We start from the raw sequence: 15,750 nt of genomic DNA, 5'->3' as shown, positions 1-15,750 counted from the left end.
GGTGTATTACTCAGCCTCATTGATGGAATGGCAAAACAAACTTATATTCGCAACAATGGTACTAAATAAGCAGAGCAAGTGTGGATTAGCTTCTTTTCCTCAGCTACAAGAAAAGGAGGTGCATTTTTCTTTAATTTATGTCTACCCCATCTACATTATTATGAATTTTCTGGGTTTCTGAATGATCTTATTGCAAGAAGCAAGGAACGCCATATCATAGACTTAGCACATTTTTTTAGTCTCCATATGCCTGGAATGCATATAGAGAACATAAATGGTCAAATTTTAGCATTTACTAGTAAATATGCCTGTGTGTTGCTGCGGGACTTGAATATATTAGCCTTAACCATATGAATAAGACACATTTAACCTAAAATAAAATTCAATATAATCATGAACGAACAAAAGGGACATATGAGTGAACGGTGTCGGTAAGATAAGCAGCTTGGCTTTTATATACATTCAATCGAGCTGATTACAAAAGATATGGTTGCAAAAAATGCTTTGTTTCCCTAAGCAACATGCATTTTGCACATATATTGCCCTTGAAGTTAAGATGGCAAAATAAATGTCATGCAGGCCAGCCACCTGTTTTAGTAGTTAAACAAAAAAACATAAAAAGTGTTTCGTTCTTGTTTCAGCAGCTAAGCAACTAGGTAGAAGAATGTTTGTTCAAGTTGATGCAATGAGAGTTCTCCTTATAAATCAACACTGAGCAAAATTAACTGGGTTAGTTTGTGGATATGCAACCAAAATTAACACTAATAAAACTAGCACTTGAATCAAATGCATAAGAAAAAGCAGATGTTAAACATGAGAAAGATTACATGGAAAAGAAAACAATGTTAAATATCCTAGGTGCTCCATTTATAATTATTCTCTATTTCTATATATTTAAACTACCAATTATCAGCACAAATATGTCATTTCCTTGCAACTACCACAACTACATATAAAACATACTTGATAGAGCATGTACTTGCTTTAACTACATCTTTATTAAAAAAATTCATTGGGTGGGAAATGCAGAGTGTTGCAATGGAAACATGAAGACCGAATATAGGAGTGTGAATTAAGTGTGCCGTATGCTATATCAATGTCAACATTTTATTTTTACTTAAAATAGCCCCAAAGATTATATAATAATACAGAACTCACCAAACCACTTACCCTAACAAAAAAATGCCGAGAATAAACCTGTGTCAATATGTAGCCAAAGGGAGACATAAACTACAGATCAACAGTGACTAAAAACAAAATCTCAGAGACCAAACATGCACAAACATGCAGCAAAAAGAAAAAAAAAAGTTGGAAAAACTGACCTTTAATTGTGATTCTAATGAAAACAGCGAGGTTGATTAAACCTACAGATCATGCGCAACCCTCTCCTAAAACCAAACCAAACGCAAGATAAGCTAAATAACAAATGACTTCATTCAATACAACAACAACAACAACAACAAAGCTTTTTCCCACTAAGTGGGGTCGGCTATATGAATCCTAGAACGCCATTGCGCTCGGTTTTGTGTCATGTCCTCCGTTAGATCCAAGTACTCAAGTCTTTTCTTAGGGTCTCTTCCAAAGTTTTCCTAGGTCTTCCTCTACCCCTTCGGCCCTGAACCTCTGTCCCGTAGTCACATTTTCGAACCGGAGCGTCAGTAGGCTTTCTTTGCACATGTCCAAACCACCGGAACCGATTTTCTCTCATATTTCCTTCAATTTTGGCTACTCCTACTTTACCTCAGATATCCTCATTCCCAATCTTATCCTTTCTCGTGTGCCCATACATCCCACGAAGCATCCTCATCTCCGCTACACCCATTTTGTGTACGTGTTGATGCTTCACCGCCCAACATTCTGTGCCATACAACATCGCTGGCCTTATTGCCGTCCTATAAAATTTTCCCTTGAGCTTCAGTGGCCTACGACGGTCACACAACACGCCGGATGCACTCTTACACTTCATCCATCCAGCTTGTATTCTATGGTTGAGATCTCCATCTAATTCTCCGTTCTCTTGCAAGATAGATCCTAGGTAGCGAAAACGGTCACTTTTTGTGATCTTCGCTAGATTGCTCCGGTCATTAGTGTGGATAAGTATATAGATGGATAGAGATAGGAAAGCAAACACAAGATGTACGTGGTTCACCCAGATTGGCTACGTCCACGGAACAGAGGAGTTCTCATTAATTGTGAAGGGTTTACACAAGTACATAGGTTCAAGCTCTCCTTTAGTGAGTACAAGTGAATGATTTAGTACAAATGACATTAGGAAATATTGTGGGAGAATGATCTCGTAACCACGAAACTTCTAAGTACCGGAGTGTGGTATCGTCTTGACTTGCCTTATCTGTCTCATAGGTAGATGTGGCATCTTCTCTGGAAGTACTCTTCCTCCATCCAGGGGTGGTATCTGTAACTGGTGGAGATGCACAAGGTAATGTATCAATTTCACTTGAAGCTTACTTGTACTTTCAGGCTTGGTCAAGCGCGATACAAACCATGTAGTAGGAGTCCCCCAAGTCGCCGAGCTAGGGGATCTGCTGAAAGAGGTGACAGACAAGGTAAGTAATCAGAGCTCCGGCTGATTGTTCACATTCTCCCTATCTTGCAGGCAGCATGAAGGATAAAGAGAAGAAAAATGAGAAGAGATGATATGGGATACTTTTGCTTTTGAAGAAGTAACTTTCCACAGGCTTATTCTTGAACTGGGCTGGAGGGTTTTCTGGTTTCCTCCAGAGTATAAGGCCGACTGAAGAATTTGAGGGTCAAAACAAGTCCATCAAATCTAGAGTACGTTCGACCCTGCTGATATGGGATACGTTTGCTTTTGACAGAGTAGTGGATGTATCGGCACATGTGCTGTTACGGTTGTCTCCACATGCTTCCTTGTATCCTTCTCACTTGCCCTATCTGTTCCTCAGGCAGATGCGGTATCTTCCCTGGAAGCATAAGATGTTGAAGATGAGTACTCGAGAGCAATGCCAGGTAAGTAATCAGGTAAGGGGTTCCAGGCAGTCAGTTCCTGGCTGGAAGCTTGATTCCAAGTGCTGACTGATTGCTCTCTTTCTCCTTGTCTTGCAGGTAAGAACAAGGCCAAAGGAAAAGACAGGGAAAAAGCATGATATGGGATACTCTTGCTTTTAACCCTGATGATATGAGATATTCTTGCTCTAGTATAGCTTGTTTACAGAGGTATTATCGGGGGGGGGGGGGGAAAAGCTGAATATTTCGAAAGGCTTCGTTGGGAGTGCCCTCTCAGATAAGAGGAAGGGTTGAGCATTTTTGCAGGTCTGCCTGTCCGTTGGGGATGGAGGTCGACATATATATGAGTCTCCCTAACATCAAGTAATAATGCTATTCCTTTACCCTGCTTGGTCATAGCACGGTAGTGGGAGCTGCCAACTTCACATGTTTTAACTCTGTCAGAGCACTTTGAAAAAGTGGTCTATGGTATCTGGAAAGCTGATGTTGCGTGTGAAGATTACAAACAAGCTTTATCCAAGGAGATCCAGCTCTTGAAGTTGGGAAAGTGGTGACTCTTCGGTTTTCGAACAAGCAATCCTGTCGGGGATCTGGCTTTCGAGATTCAGAGAACGATGCCTCTTCGATTTTTGAGAAAGCAATCCTACTGGGGGTGTGGCTCTTGAGATTCGGGGAGTGGTGTCTCTTCGATTTTTGAGAAAGTAATCATGTTGGGAGTCTGGCTCTCGAGATTCGGAGGGCGGTGCCTCTTCGATTTTGGAGCAAGCAATCTTGTTGGGAGTGTTTTCTCGAATGTGAGTAAAGGTTGGGCATGTTTGCTAGTCTACCTTGCCACGAAGCACAGAGGTTGACACACAGGGACTTTCCAATTATCCAGCAGTGGTACTGTTCCTTTACACTCTCTTCGATTTTTGAGAAAGTAATCATGTTGGGAGTCTGGCTCTCGAGATTCGGAGGGTGGTGCCTCTTCGATTTTGGAGCAAGCAATCTTGTTGGGAGTGTTTTCTAGAATGTGAGTAAAGGTTGGGCATGTTTGCTAGTCTACCTTGCCACGAAGCACAAAGGTTGACACATAGGGACTTTCCAATTATCCAGCAGTGGTACTGTTCCTTTACCCTCTCTTCGATTTTTGAGAAAGTAATCATGTTGGGAGTCTGGCTCTCGAGGCGGTGCCTCTTCGATTTTGGAGCAAGCAATCTTGTTGGGAGTGTTTTCTCGAATGTGAGTAAAGGTTGGGCATGTTTGCTAGTCTACCTTGCCACGAAGCACAGAGGTTGACACACCGGGCCTTTTCAATCATCCAGCAGTGGTACTGTTCCTTTACCCTTGTGGGTAATAATATGGTAGCTAGACCTTCAAAATTTATATGTCTAAACTTTGTTAATGTTGTTTCTTTGCTATTCTTTTACCCTTCTTGGTCAGAGCGATGTAGTGGGAGTTGCAAGCTTCACGTGTCTCAACTTTGTCAGAGAACTTTGGCAAAGTTATCTGTGGTACCCATGAGCTACTGTTGCGTGTGGGAAGTGGGTGATTGAACAGTACGATTCATGTGCTTTCTACTTCGCCAGAAATCTTCGACAGAATGCCCATAATTTCCACAAAGCTGAGTGTGCGTGTGACAGGTGCTGACAAGGTTGGAAAAGTAGGTGCCTCTTCGATTTCTGAGATCGGCCCTCGTGGTCTCTGAGCAGCCCAGCTTTTGAGAAAGCAAGCCTCTTCGATTTCTGAGATCGGCCTTCATGGTCTTTGAGCAGCCCAGCTTTTGAGAAAGCAAACGCCTCTTCGATTTCTGAGATCGACCCTCGTGGTCTCTGAGCAGCCCAGCTTTTGAGAAAGCAAACGCCTCTTCGATTACTGAGCAGGCGTCTCTTCGATTTCTGAAGCTTCGTCGAGTACAGATTTTTATAGGGGCTGACATTAAGTTCCAAAGCACACTTGAATATCCACCAGTAGAAGCTCCATTCTTGCACTTCTAAGATCTTGATTTGTCCGACCTCTTCTCTCTTCAACACCTTTGAAAATGTCTGGCCCCTCCGACCGTCGTTTTGACTTGAACCTTGTTGAAGAGGCAGCCCCGCCTTCTCCAGACAACATATGGCGCCCATCCTTCGTCTCCCCTACTGGTCCTCTTACCGTTGGGGATTCCGTGATGAAGAATGATATGACCGCTGCGGTAGTGGCCAGGAACCTTCTCACTCCCAAAGATAACAGACTACTTTCCAAATGGTCTGATGAGTTGGCTGTTAAGGATTCTCTGGCTCTCAGTGTTCAGTGTGCAGGTTCTGTGTCTAATATGGCCCAACGCTTATTTGCTCGAACCCGCTAAGTTGAATCATTGGCGACTGAAGTGATGAGTCTCAAACAGGAGATTAGAGGGCTCAAGCATGAGAATAAACAGTTGCACCGGCTCGCACATTACTATGCTACAAACATGAATAGAAAGCTTGACCAGATGAAGGAATCTGATGGTCAGGTTTTACTTGATCATCAGAGATTTGCGGGTTTGTTTCAAAGGCATTTATTGCCTTCGTCTTCTTGGGCTGTACCGCGTAATGAAGCTCCAAACGATCAGCCTCTGATGCCTCCTCCTTCTAGGGTTCTGTCCAGTACTGAGGCTCCGAATGATCCCCCTCCGGTGCCTTCTCTTTTTGGGGCTCTACCGACTGCTGAGACTTCTCCTAAGCAACCTTTGTGAAGGCTCCCTCTTGTTTGTTTATTTTGACTCAAGTATATGTACATATTTGTAACTATTCGGGGATATCAATAAATAAGCTTTCCTTCATTTCAACGTATTGTGTTAAATACACCAAAGCCTTCTTCGCTAAGTTCTTTGAATTTTCTTTTGTTGAAGCTTGTATGTTGAAGCTTTGTGAGTGGAGCATGTAGGTTGAGGTAGTGTTCCCTTAATTTCCCGAGTGAGGAAAACTTCTCGGTTGGAGACTTGGAAAATCCAAGTCACTGAGTGGGATCGGCTATATGAATCTTAGAACACCATTGTGTTCTGTCCTGTGTCATGTCCTCCGTTAGATCCAAGTACTCTTAAGTCTTTTCTTAGGGTCTCTTCCAAAGTTTTCCTAGGTCTTCCTCTACCCCTTCGACCCTGAACCTCTGTCCTATAGTCGCATCTTCTAATCGGAGCGTCAGTAGGCCTTTTTTGCACATGTCCAAACCACCGTAACCGATTTTCTCTCATCTTTCCTTCAATTTCAGCTACTCCTACTTTACCCCGGATATCCTCATTCCTAATCTTATCATTTCTCGTGTGCCCACACATCCAACGAATCATCCTCATCTCCGCTACACCCATTTTGTGTACGTGTTGATGTTTCACCGCCCAACATTCTGTGCCATACAGCATCGCCGGCCTTATTGCCGTCCTATAAAATTTTCCCTTGAGCTTCAGTGGCATACGGCGGTCACACAACACGTCGGATGCACTCTTCCACTTCATCCATCCAGCTTGTATTCTATGGTTGAGATCTCCATCTAATTCTCCGTTCTTTTGCAAGATAGATCCTAGGTAACGAAAACGGTCGCTCTTTGGTATTTCTTGATCTCCGATCCTCACCCCTAACTCGTTTTGGCCTCCATTGGCGAGAGAACTCATAAGGAAACCCAACATTTTTTTAGAATATGATTAGCATTCTCATGTGTCACTTTCAATGTGAATTTCACACTTGTTTTTGACTCTTGCATTATCAACCACTTTTGTTCCAAATCCTGTATTCCAGAAACCAGTCCCAACATCTTGCAATTGAATAAAAGAGCATTGTAAGATTGTAGAGATGCATAGAACAGATAAAGCTAATGACAGACAGCTAAGCTACTTCATCTATTTCATAAGTCCATGTCTCCACCCAAGCCTAAACATCCCGACATTGCCCCAATAGGTGTGGTGTCCTGACCTGCAAGATTTACAAAGAAGAAGTAGAGAAATTGATGCCACAAATTATCACAGCCACCAAACAAAGGGTAAGTCTACAAATGTCAATTTTCATGCCACAAATTTGTGATATATTACAATCTAAAATCACACACATACATCATACATAGACATAGATCAGAGGAAAGGAAGCAAATATTTTCAGCAAATGCGATGGAATTCCTTACTTGGGAAAGGTTTGGCCCAGTGATGTGTACTATCCAGACTTTGCACATCCAGAAAGTGAAAAATATGACCTACCAAGGAAATCAGAGCATGCATGTGTTAGGTTTATCCTTTGTCTGTCCAACTGTGCAGTAGAGACCAAAATCAAAGAGATCGGTGTGTTTTACCTTTGAATTTTCCTATTTCCAGACTAATTTGCAGTGGTGGACTGCATATAAAGTTGCAGGCCTCCTTGATTTTCTTTTGCTTTGCAGGAGAAAAGAAGGCTCTAGGTTTGTTGGGGAGATGATCGAAGCCTATGGAAAACTTATACAGCTACCCAATGGAAAATTTAGGAATAACAAACGATATTAGGCATAAAAACAGAGTAAAATGTAGAATCAATCCAGAAACTGGTAATGGTTTTTTCAAAGATTAAAAGGGCAGTTAAACTGATTGGAATAAAAATAGTCACAACACATGACATGATTAGATGAACCACTGCGTTATCTGTAAGTTAAGTTGTGGCCCCATAAAACAGAAACACTTTCCAATGCATAACACAATAGATTTTGTTTCAAGTATACCTTGTATGACAGTGAATAAGTTCCTGCTGATTTTCTCCATCCATCTAGCCTGTTGTGAGAATCAGATGTACAAACTTGAACTCTGGAGCTTTGTTCACCAGAATCACTTCCTATTCCTAAAATTAGGCAAATTCCCAACAATAACAACAAAAAACCTCTTAGATTTCACTTTCACTTAATCATAGGCATCCACTCATCCGTAACAAATGGAGAAATAAGCAGAAATCATCTTGAGACAACAGAGTCCAATGTTGCTGCCTCAGCAGCATCTTGAATGTGGAGAATACCAATTAACCCCTTCTCTTCTTGATGCCATAACTCATGCTCCACCAATTTGACACTACATTAATCAAATTCCCCAAATTTATCAATTCGATAATCCACCAGTTAGAAAAATCTAACTTACAAACCGCATAATGATCAATTACCTAGAAAAAGAAAAAAGGAAAGTTGGCATTTGAAATTGACTCTGGAAAAATTGAAGAACAAAATATGCAAAATTTTTGTGCTGAGCAAAAACAGCTAGCGGTTAAAGTACATCCAAAGTTTTCTTAAGATTCAAACAGAAAAAACAATCAATCAAAAGACAAATTTTAAGGCTCAAAGGTACCTGCCGGGTGAAGTGCAATGAATTTGAAGATGGCGCAGGGTAGAAGGACCTTGTTTTAGAAGGGAAAGATGCCTAGGCGAGTGGGAAGCTGCACCGATTCCACCATATTTGGAAGTTGCACAAAGAGAAGAAGAAAAAGAAAAAGGAGTTGGAGGAGGAGGTAGAGAACACAAGCATAACCATATAAGTGCCTAATAAAAACTAAAAAAGTTAAAACAATTATGGACGCCTTTGTATGATAATAAACAAAAAAAAAAAAAAAAGTGCAAAAGATACAAAAGGTAACAATAGCATCTTTATATTTACCGTTTACACTTGCGGTAAAATCTCAAAATATTTCACAAATATCATATGAAATGCACAATATTACAAATAAAATTGATTAATTAGCACAAAAAAAAAATGATAGTGGAGAACTGGAAATAACTATTGTTTGTACCATACTTGACCAATCCCGAAACTACTGAGCACCGATCAACGTTATACCGTCAAGGACCCAGAAGAGCTTCCCTTCAACCAGGAGGCCAATCACAATACGGCACGTGTCGACATCAGAAGCCAATCACAGCTCGACACGTGTCAACATCAGAAGCCAATCACAACACGACACGTGTCAATGTTAGAACAAAACTAGAAACTCTATTCTATAAATAGGGATCATTCTCCCACAATAATCTCTAATGTCATTTTGTACTAAACTATTCATTAGAACTCACAAAATGAGAGCTTGAACCTATGTATTTGTGTAAACCCTTCACAATTAATGAGAACTCATCTACTCCGTAGACGTAGCCGATCTGGGTGAACCACGTACATCTTGTGTTTGCTTCCCTGTCCCTATTCATTTACATACTTATCTTCACTAGTGATCGAAGCAACCAAGTGAATGTCACAAACCTGACACTTTCTGTTGTACCAAAGTCCACGCTGATTTTGTGCATCAACATTTGGCGTCGTCTGTGGGAATCGACACGAAAAGTTATGTCGGTTCTCTCTCAATTTTTCACCTCCGCCGTGAATCTGCAAAAACCCAAAATTTACAGAAAACAGAGTTTCTTCCAAAATCCCAATTACAGAGAGGCACAGACTCCCACCACCAAACCTCATCTAAACCATCCCCAGTTCCTCCACCAGTCGAAGTCCAGTGCGTAAAATGCCACTCCTACGGGTTCACAGAGGATTACACCCCAGCATATATCTCCCGCGTCCGAGATTGCTACCAGGGCCGTTGGATTTGCAGACTCTGCGTCAAGGCGTTGAAAAACGAATTGGTGCGATCAAATAGGCTCATCTCCACAGAGGAAGCCCTGAACCGCCACACCAACTTCTGTAAAAAGTTCCAGTCGCAAAAAGAAACAGAGCACCTCATCTTCGCAATGGGTCAGATTTTTTGGCGGAGCTTGGATTCCCCGAGAGCCTGAGGTCAAATTCTGGTAGTAACCTCGTAGAAGTTGAAAGGGTTCGCTGGCCGCCGCTTGTTCGATTAGGATTTTCCAGCGAGCTTCACATCTCGCACTCGATTTACCCAAAGAGGACGAGGGAGGGGTCCGGGTTTCGGAGTGAACCCGTCGAAATGTTTGGCGGTTAAGTCCGGTGGGCTCGAGGAGAGGTGGGCGACGATCCAATCTTGGGGGAACCAACTGCTCGCGGTTTCGGATCCGAAGACCCATGAAATTATGGAGAAGGTGAGGAGCTACCAACCTCCACCCTCTAATCTTAATACCTGGGAATGGCGGGAACCAGCTGGAAGCCCGGTTAACCACCGACTACAAGCCCTCCGGTCTGTTATGCAACCGTTGGTACCCGTTTCAGAAGAAGAAGGACGGCTGGTTCAGGCTGTGGTTCGACCCGACCGTCCTCATCGCTCCGTTCACCAGCTGTTTTGCTCAGCTAATGACGCTTTATTACGACGCAGTTTCGGATGATTAAAACCACAATGCCCCTGGGTCCAGACTAGGGTCCCTCACTTTGGTTCCACTGAGTCACTTCTCTACCTTGATCCCCGTCTCAAGGACTGACAGCTATGGTGTCACCACTGGGTCCCGTGCTCCCTACCAGCTCCGAAGCTGCCACCGCTGAACACAGATATGGATGGAAAGTAAGGGCATCTCCAACCGAAGGGTCTAGAGGGCCAGAGGGTCGAAAATAGTCCTAAAATCGTCTCCAACCAAGGGCTAGGCCAGAAGGCTCTGGAATCTGGGAGGGCCCCACGGGATCGGAGAGGGCTGGAGGCTGGCTGGCTTATTTTTTTTTTAATGTTTTCTATTGCTGTCGGTTAAAACTGACAGCATTAAAGAGGTTTTATTTTTTTTTAATAGTTCTACTATTAGTGTCGGTTATAACCGACACTAATAGTTTGAATGTTTTTTAATATAACGGCTAGTAGCCGTTGTATTATTAGGCTTTTTTTTTTTTAATGAATTTAAACTTTTTTTTTCCCTTTTTTTTTTCCTTTTCATATTAATCAAATTTTGTTTCATATTTTTTTTCAATTCTATTTTACAAAATTTGTTTCAATTTTTTTTTAAATTCTATTTTTTTCCTATAACTTCTATTTTACAAAATTTGATTCATATTTTTTTTCAATTCTATTTTTTTCCTAGGCCATTTATACAACATTAAATTAAATTATGTTTGGCCCTATGGCCCTTTGGCCCCCGGTTGGAGACGGTTTTTTGTGATAGCACTAAAACGAGCCCTTTGGCCCTCTGGCCCTCGGTTGGAGACGGAGGCAAATATGGCCCTGTACTGTTCATTAAAATATTAATATCTTGGGGAATCTTGGAGGGCCAGAGGGCTCAAACGAGCCCTCTGGCCAGCCCTCGGTTGGAGATAGCCTAAACTTCTCCACCTGTTGTGGAAGCATTTTGTTAGAAGATCCGAGAAGCTGATAGCATTCTCTTTGCCTCACCTGAATACAATTACCTCGTCTCGAACCCTAGACGATCAGAGCAAGCTCTCGGGGAAGAAAATGGCCGAAAGAGCCAGGCCTTGCATGCTGTTTATCTTTTGACTCAGAGGGGAAGAAAGTCTTCAACAACATCATTTCCATACCCATCTGTCTTTTTCCACATTCATGATAATTTTGAAAAAGAAAAGATAAGGGAAGAGCCCTTGTCGGTCAGATCCACCAGATCCACACGTGAACAAGAGATAAGTCTTCACCTAATTCAATTATTTTTATTATTTAATATTTATGTGATGGTGGAACAATGATGACATCTTTGTATTATTTAATATTTATCAAATGGTACTGGTTATTGTGTGATGGTGGAACAATGATGATATCTTTATTTTATTTTTTGAATGTTTTCCACTAACTGATGGTAGGTTTACAACAGATGCTGAAAGTGGATGTGGGTTGCCACACCCATGCATTTTAAATTATGTTGAAATTATCAGCTCAAATCCAAAAGAACTAATCCACTTTTATAACCTAAAACTATGATATAATACGCATGGCAAGGTTTTACACTTATAAGAAATATACATATTAAATAATTGTTGTTACCATATTTCTTTTACGTATTTACTATATTTATTCATTGTACGCTCTAGGTCCACTGATCAACATTATTGCTGCCACGTGCTCGTGGTGATCTCTTGTCTGACCAAACACCCACTTGCTCAGACATTCGCTTATTGGGACACCTATGTGCCTGGACCCAACTCGATGACCCTACGTATTGCCCCGACTCAAAGACCCGAGTTGCGGACCCGATCCACGGATCCGACACATAGACCCAATATGCAAACCCGACAAGCAGACCCGAGTCATGTCGAGAATAAACTCATACTGAGTGCATGTCGACATAAAGTAGATACTTGCAATGAGGAATACCACGAGCTGAGCCGCCTCGTAGCGAGCATAGCCTCTAGCCGAGCCGCCTCGCAACGAGCATCGCTTTCAGCCGAGCAAACGCCTCGCCGCGAGCATAGCCTTTAGCCGAGCAGCCTCGCAAGGAGCATCGCCTCCAGCCGAGCAGTCTCGTAACGTGTGATACCTTTAGCCGAGTATTGCTTTATGTTGAGCATTGCCTTGGGTTGAGTACTGGTTCAAGACATCTAGCCACTTCGGCCCGTACATGGATTGGATTTGAAGTCTCCAGCCAAAAGACTCTCTTGACTGAAGACTTGGGGGACTACTGTTGGTACCACACATAATGGGCCTCAGACTTTGATACATTGGGCCTCATTACCCAGCCCATATGATTATGTAAAAGGAGGAGCCCCTTATTCTATAAAAGGGGACTCCTCCCCCCTCACAAATGGGACTAAATGAATCCAACATAGGGCAATACCCTCACAAATACCACAACACTCTCTTTCTCTAGGGACTCCCCCTCACCCTTGTAATCCATACATACAATCAGAGAAATACAATCAGTGTGGACGTAGCCCAAACCTTGGGGTGAACCACGATACATCTTCTGTCATTTACATTTCTTGCAGATTCACGGTCGGATTTACGTTGTTCCAAGACCATCCGGTTTTGTGCATCAACAACTATAAATTTTTTAAAATATCAATAGACCAAATTCCAGATTTGAAAGCACCTAAGGACGAAGATAAAATATTGCAGGAGAAAACTATTTTAAACAAAATGAAAACTCAGAATTTAGGATAAAAAAGAAGGAAAGCAATCAAACAGAAAAGAAGACAAAAGAGAAGAAAAAAAATTAAAGCAAAATACCTGAAGGTCGATGAAATTCAAGCTTGGAACTGAAAAAAGAAACATTCGGTGGTCAACACTCAACACCCAATCACTAAATAATTAAGTGGTGACCATGAACACATGAATAAATTGTAGAGATTAATTATACGGAATCTTACTGTGGAAAAAAAACTAAGTGAAATTATGTGTTGCGCACAATGATATCAAAGAAGAATAATTTCTATTTAATTGACATTAAATCCGAATAAATGATTCATAAAATTACAGATTTTCAATCAAATGCGGAATATATACAACAATTTTATTTCTGATTTGAATATAACCAACTACTTCCCAAGTTGTATCAGTATCAATGGCTCCAACATGGTGACCATCTGCCCCTAAAGTATTCATATTTGCAAACCCTCGTCCAAAGAAACATTCACTCAGAAATTAATCACTGAGTACGCAAGGTTGGCATGCATATTCACGTTTAATCATGGCCATGATGATAGGAATTAAAAAAAACACGAAAATAGGAATGATGTACCTTTACTTAGATTTCAGGATTCTAAAACCTATCGCTGAGATTTGAGAAACATAGGAAATGTGTTTCATGATTTCAAATTAGATTTGCATAAGAGTTCAGAAACGCAGACATGCCTTCTTTTCATTCTCCTAAACGCTAAACGCTAAACCCTACCACAATCAAGCACCATCTATCTAAACATAATCAGAACCCAAAGCACATACCAAATCTCTAAAATCAATTTACCCAACCCCTAAATATATAATAATAATAATAATAATAATAATAATAATAATAATAATAATAATAATAATAATAAAGCCTAGGCTTTCAAAACCAAAACTCCCAAATAGTACCAGAATTTTGCAATGTGCAGGGAATATACTAAAAAAACTTAAACCACAATCAAGCTCCATCTATCTAAACATAATCAGAACCCAAAGCACATACCAAATCTCTAAAATCAATTTACCCAACCCCTAAATAATAATAATAATAATAATAATAATAATTCTAGTAGAAATTCCAATCCATTACAACAAAACATAGATCTAAAACAACAAAACACAGAATATCAGGTATTGCTGGATGTAGATATCCAAAATAGCGGCACCCATCAATTGATCTAATTACGTATCCATTCCCTATCCATGGCATACAAAGTATATACTCCCTGTTTACATGTTATAATACATTTAGTAGACCAGCAATCATAATTAACAACCCTAATTGTTGTATACACTAAGCTCTGCAACTGAAAATGTTTAATTAAATTTTCCAACTTAAAACCCTAAATTAAATCCTACAAATTGAAATAGCAGAGAAACAGAATTAGAGAGAAGGAAGAAATCACTAACCTTCGAGTTGTTGGAAGCTCTGATGGATGTTTCTTTTCATCGAGCCCTAAAAACAGAACCCACAATTGTAATATAATATCCATTCATAGGTTAAGAATCAAATTAACCCAACCTTGTGTATAGAAAAATTGAACAAATTTAGACATTTATATGTATGTATATTCCAGTAAAAAAGATTGAAATGCACTGAACCCTAAATTGCAAAGCTACGTCAGACTGATTGAAGAAGAGAAACAGAGGGAATGGGAGAAAACCCTAAAAACAGAACCCTCTCGCAACCTAATACAAAATCAAGCCAACAAATTCCATTTCAATTTTGACAAAACAAATCGAAAAAGAATAATGAAAACCTAAACGAATTACAGAGGAACTGATGGGTTTATGCATCAACAACGTGACTCGGCCGGATGGAAACGAAGCACAGCCTCTCTCCCCCCTTGAAATCTGAAATCCCCACCTCAAAAAACCACAAACTTTACAGAGATTAGAATAATTAAGGAACCAAGAAATACATAAGGAACCAAGAAATGGAAAAACAGTCTACCTACAGAGGGATGAGAAGCAAACAGCAGGAAAGTATGAAAAAGCACAGAAATGAGCACAATGAAACAACAAAATTCCAATGACAGTTTTAACAAAGCAAATGGCAAACCAAACAATAAACAATGAACTTAAAACAGTGCATTATCTGTTGAATCAGAGGAAAAAATTGAAAACCCATACCTTCCCATACATTCCTCTGCCATTCTCTCCTCACCGACCCTGTGCGATCACAAATCAACCCGAAAAAATGGACACAGCCAGCCTTTCTCCTCTCCTTCTCTCTCCCTCCCTGTCCATCCCTCTCTCTAAAATTGGCGAACATCCCATAGGTCCTGACTTAGCTAAATCTCTCTCTCACTCAGTCCAAACCCATAGCTCCCATCTCTCTCCAATCCGTCAGTCCCTCTGCCCCCTCCTCTCCTCCCCCAACAACCCTCTGACCGATGCATCAGCCACATGACACCCACCCCCACGTCCCTGCCGAGAATCCTGGAAATTTGGAAAAATAACTAAAATTTACTCTCTATATAGAATTATAGCCATTTTTTTAAATATATGATAATTACAACCAAAAGTTGACATAAAAGTACTGATATACCCTTATTGACTGAAATTATTCATTGCTTTTAACTGTGAAAAAACAGCAATTGGTTGAGATCTTAAGGAACTCAGCCTCTTGAATACTACCCTACTCTCAAACCCCTCCATTTCTTACACTCTTCTTCTCTATATCCCCCATATATATATACAGCATTACTTTGGGTCTTATTTGTATCCTTTGTTGGAAGAGACTCGAGCACAAGTGCATTCAAGTGAAACTATATACAAAGCACCATTTGATGAAATAATTGCTTTTAAGAGTATGGGAAAAATCTATATGATGTCAAATAAACAGGTT

General features: G+C 40.7%; 1 protein-coding gene across 6 annotated transcripts; it reads right to left on the bottom strand.

Moving 5' to 3' along the window:
• Nucleotides 1-364: 364 nt before the first annotated feature.
• LOC126585753 (uncharacterized) lies at nucleotides 365-15,337 on the bottom strand. Of its 6 annotated transcripts, none has more exons than XR_007610638.1 (9): nucleotides 15,033-15,337; nucleotides 14,310-14,355; nucleotides 12,963-12,991; nucleotides 8,270-8,460; nucleotides 7,660-7,999; nucleotides 7,261-7,408; nucleotides 7,096-7,164; nucleotides 1,323-1,388; nucleotides 365-1,197 (listed from the first exon to the last, which is right to left on the bottom strand). XR_007610638.1 is itself a non-coding variant. In XM_050250252.1 (5 exons), exons 1-5 carry the CDS (start codon nucleotides 15,042-15,044, stop codon nucleotides 7,885-7,887), a joined length of 393 nt encoding a protein of 130 aa, XP_050106209.1. In that variant the 5' UTR covers nucleotides 15,045-15,337; the 3' UTR covers nucleotides 7,416-7,884. The 6 variants fall into 6 exon arrangements, 2 of the variants coding, with proteins under 2 accessions (XP_050106209.1, XP_050106211.1); XR_007610640.1 differs by having other exon boundaries at nucleotides 365-588; XR_007610637.1 differs by having other exon boundaries at nucleotides 365-1,388.
• Nucleotides 15,338-15,750: the final 413 nt, after the last annotated feature.

This window comes from Malus sylvestris, chromosome 10 (genome assembly GCF_916048215.2).
Source record: "Malus sylvestris chromosome 10, drMalSylv7.2, whole genome shotgun sequence".
NCBI classification, from domain to species: Eukaryota; Viridiplantae; Streptophyta; class Magnoliopsida; order Rosales; family Rosaceae; genus Malus; species Malus sylvestris.
Note: the sequence above shows the minus strand (reverse complement) of the source record. Positions and strands in the feature narration are given on the sequence as shown.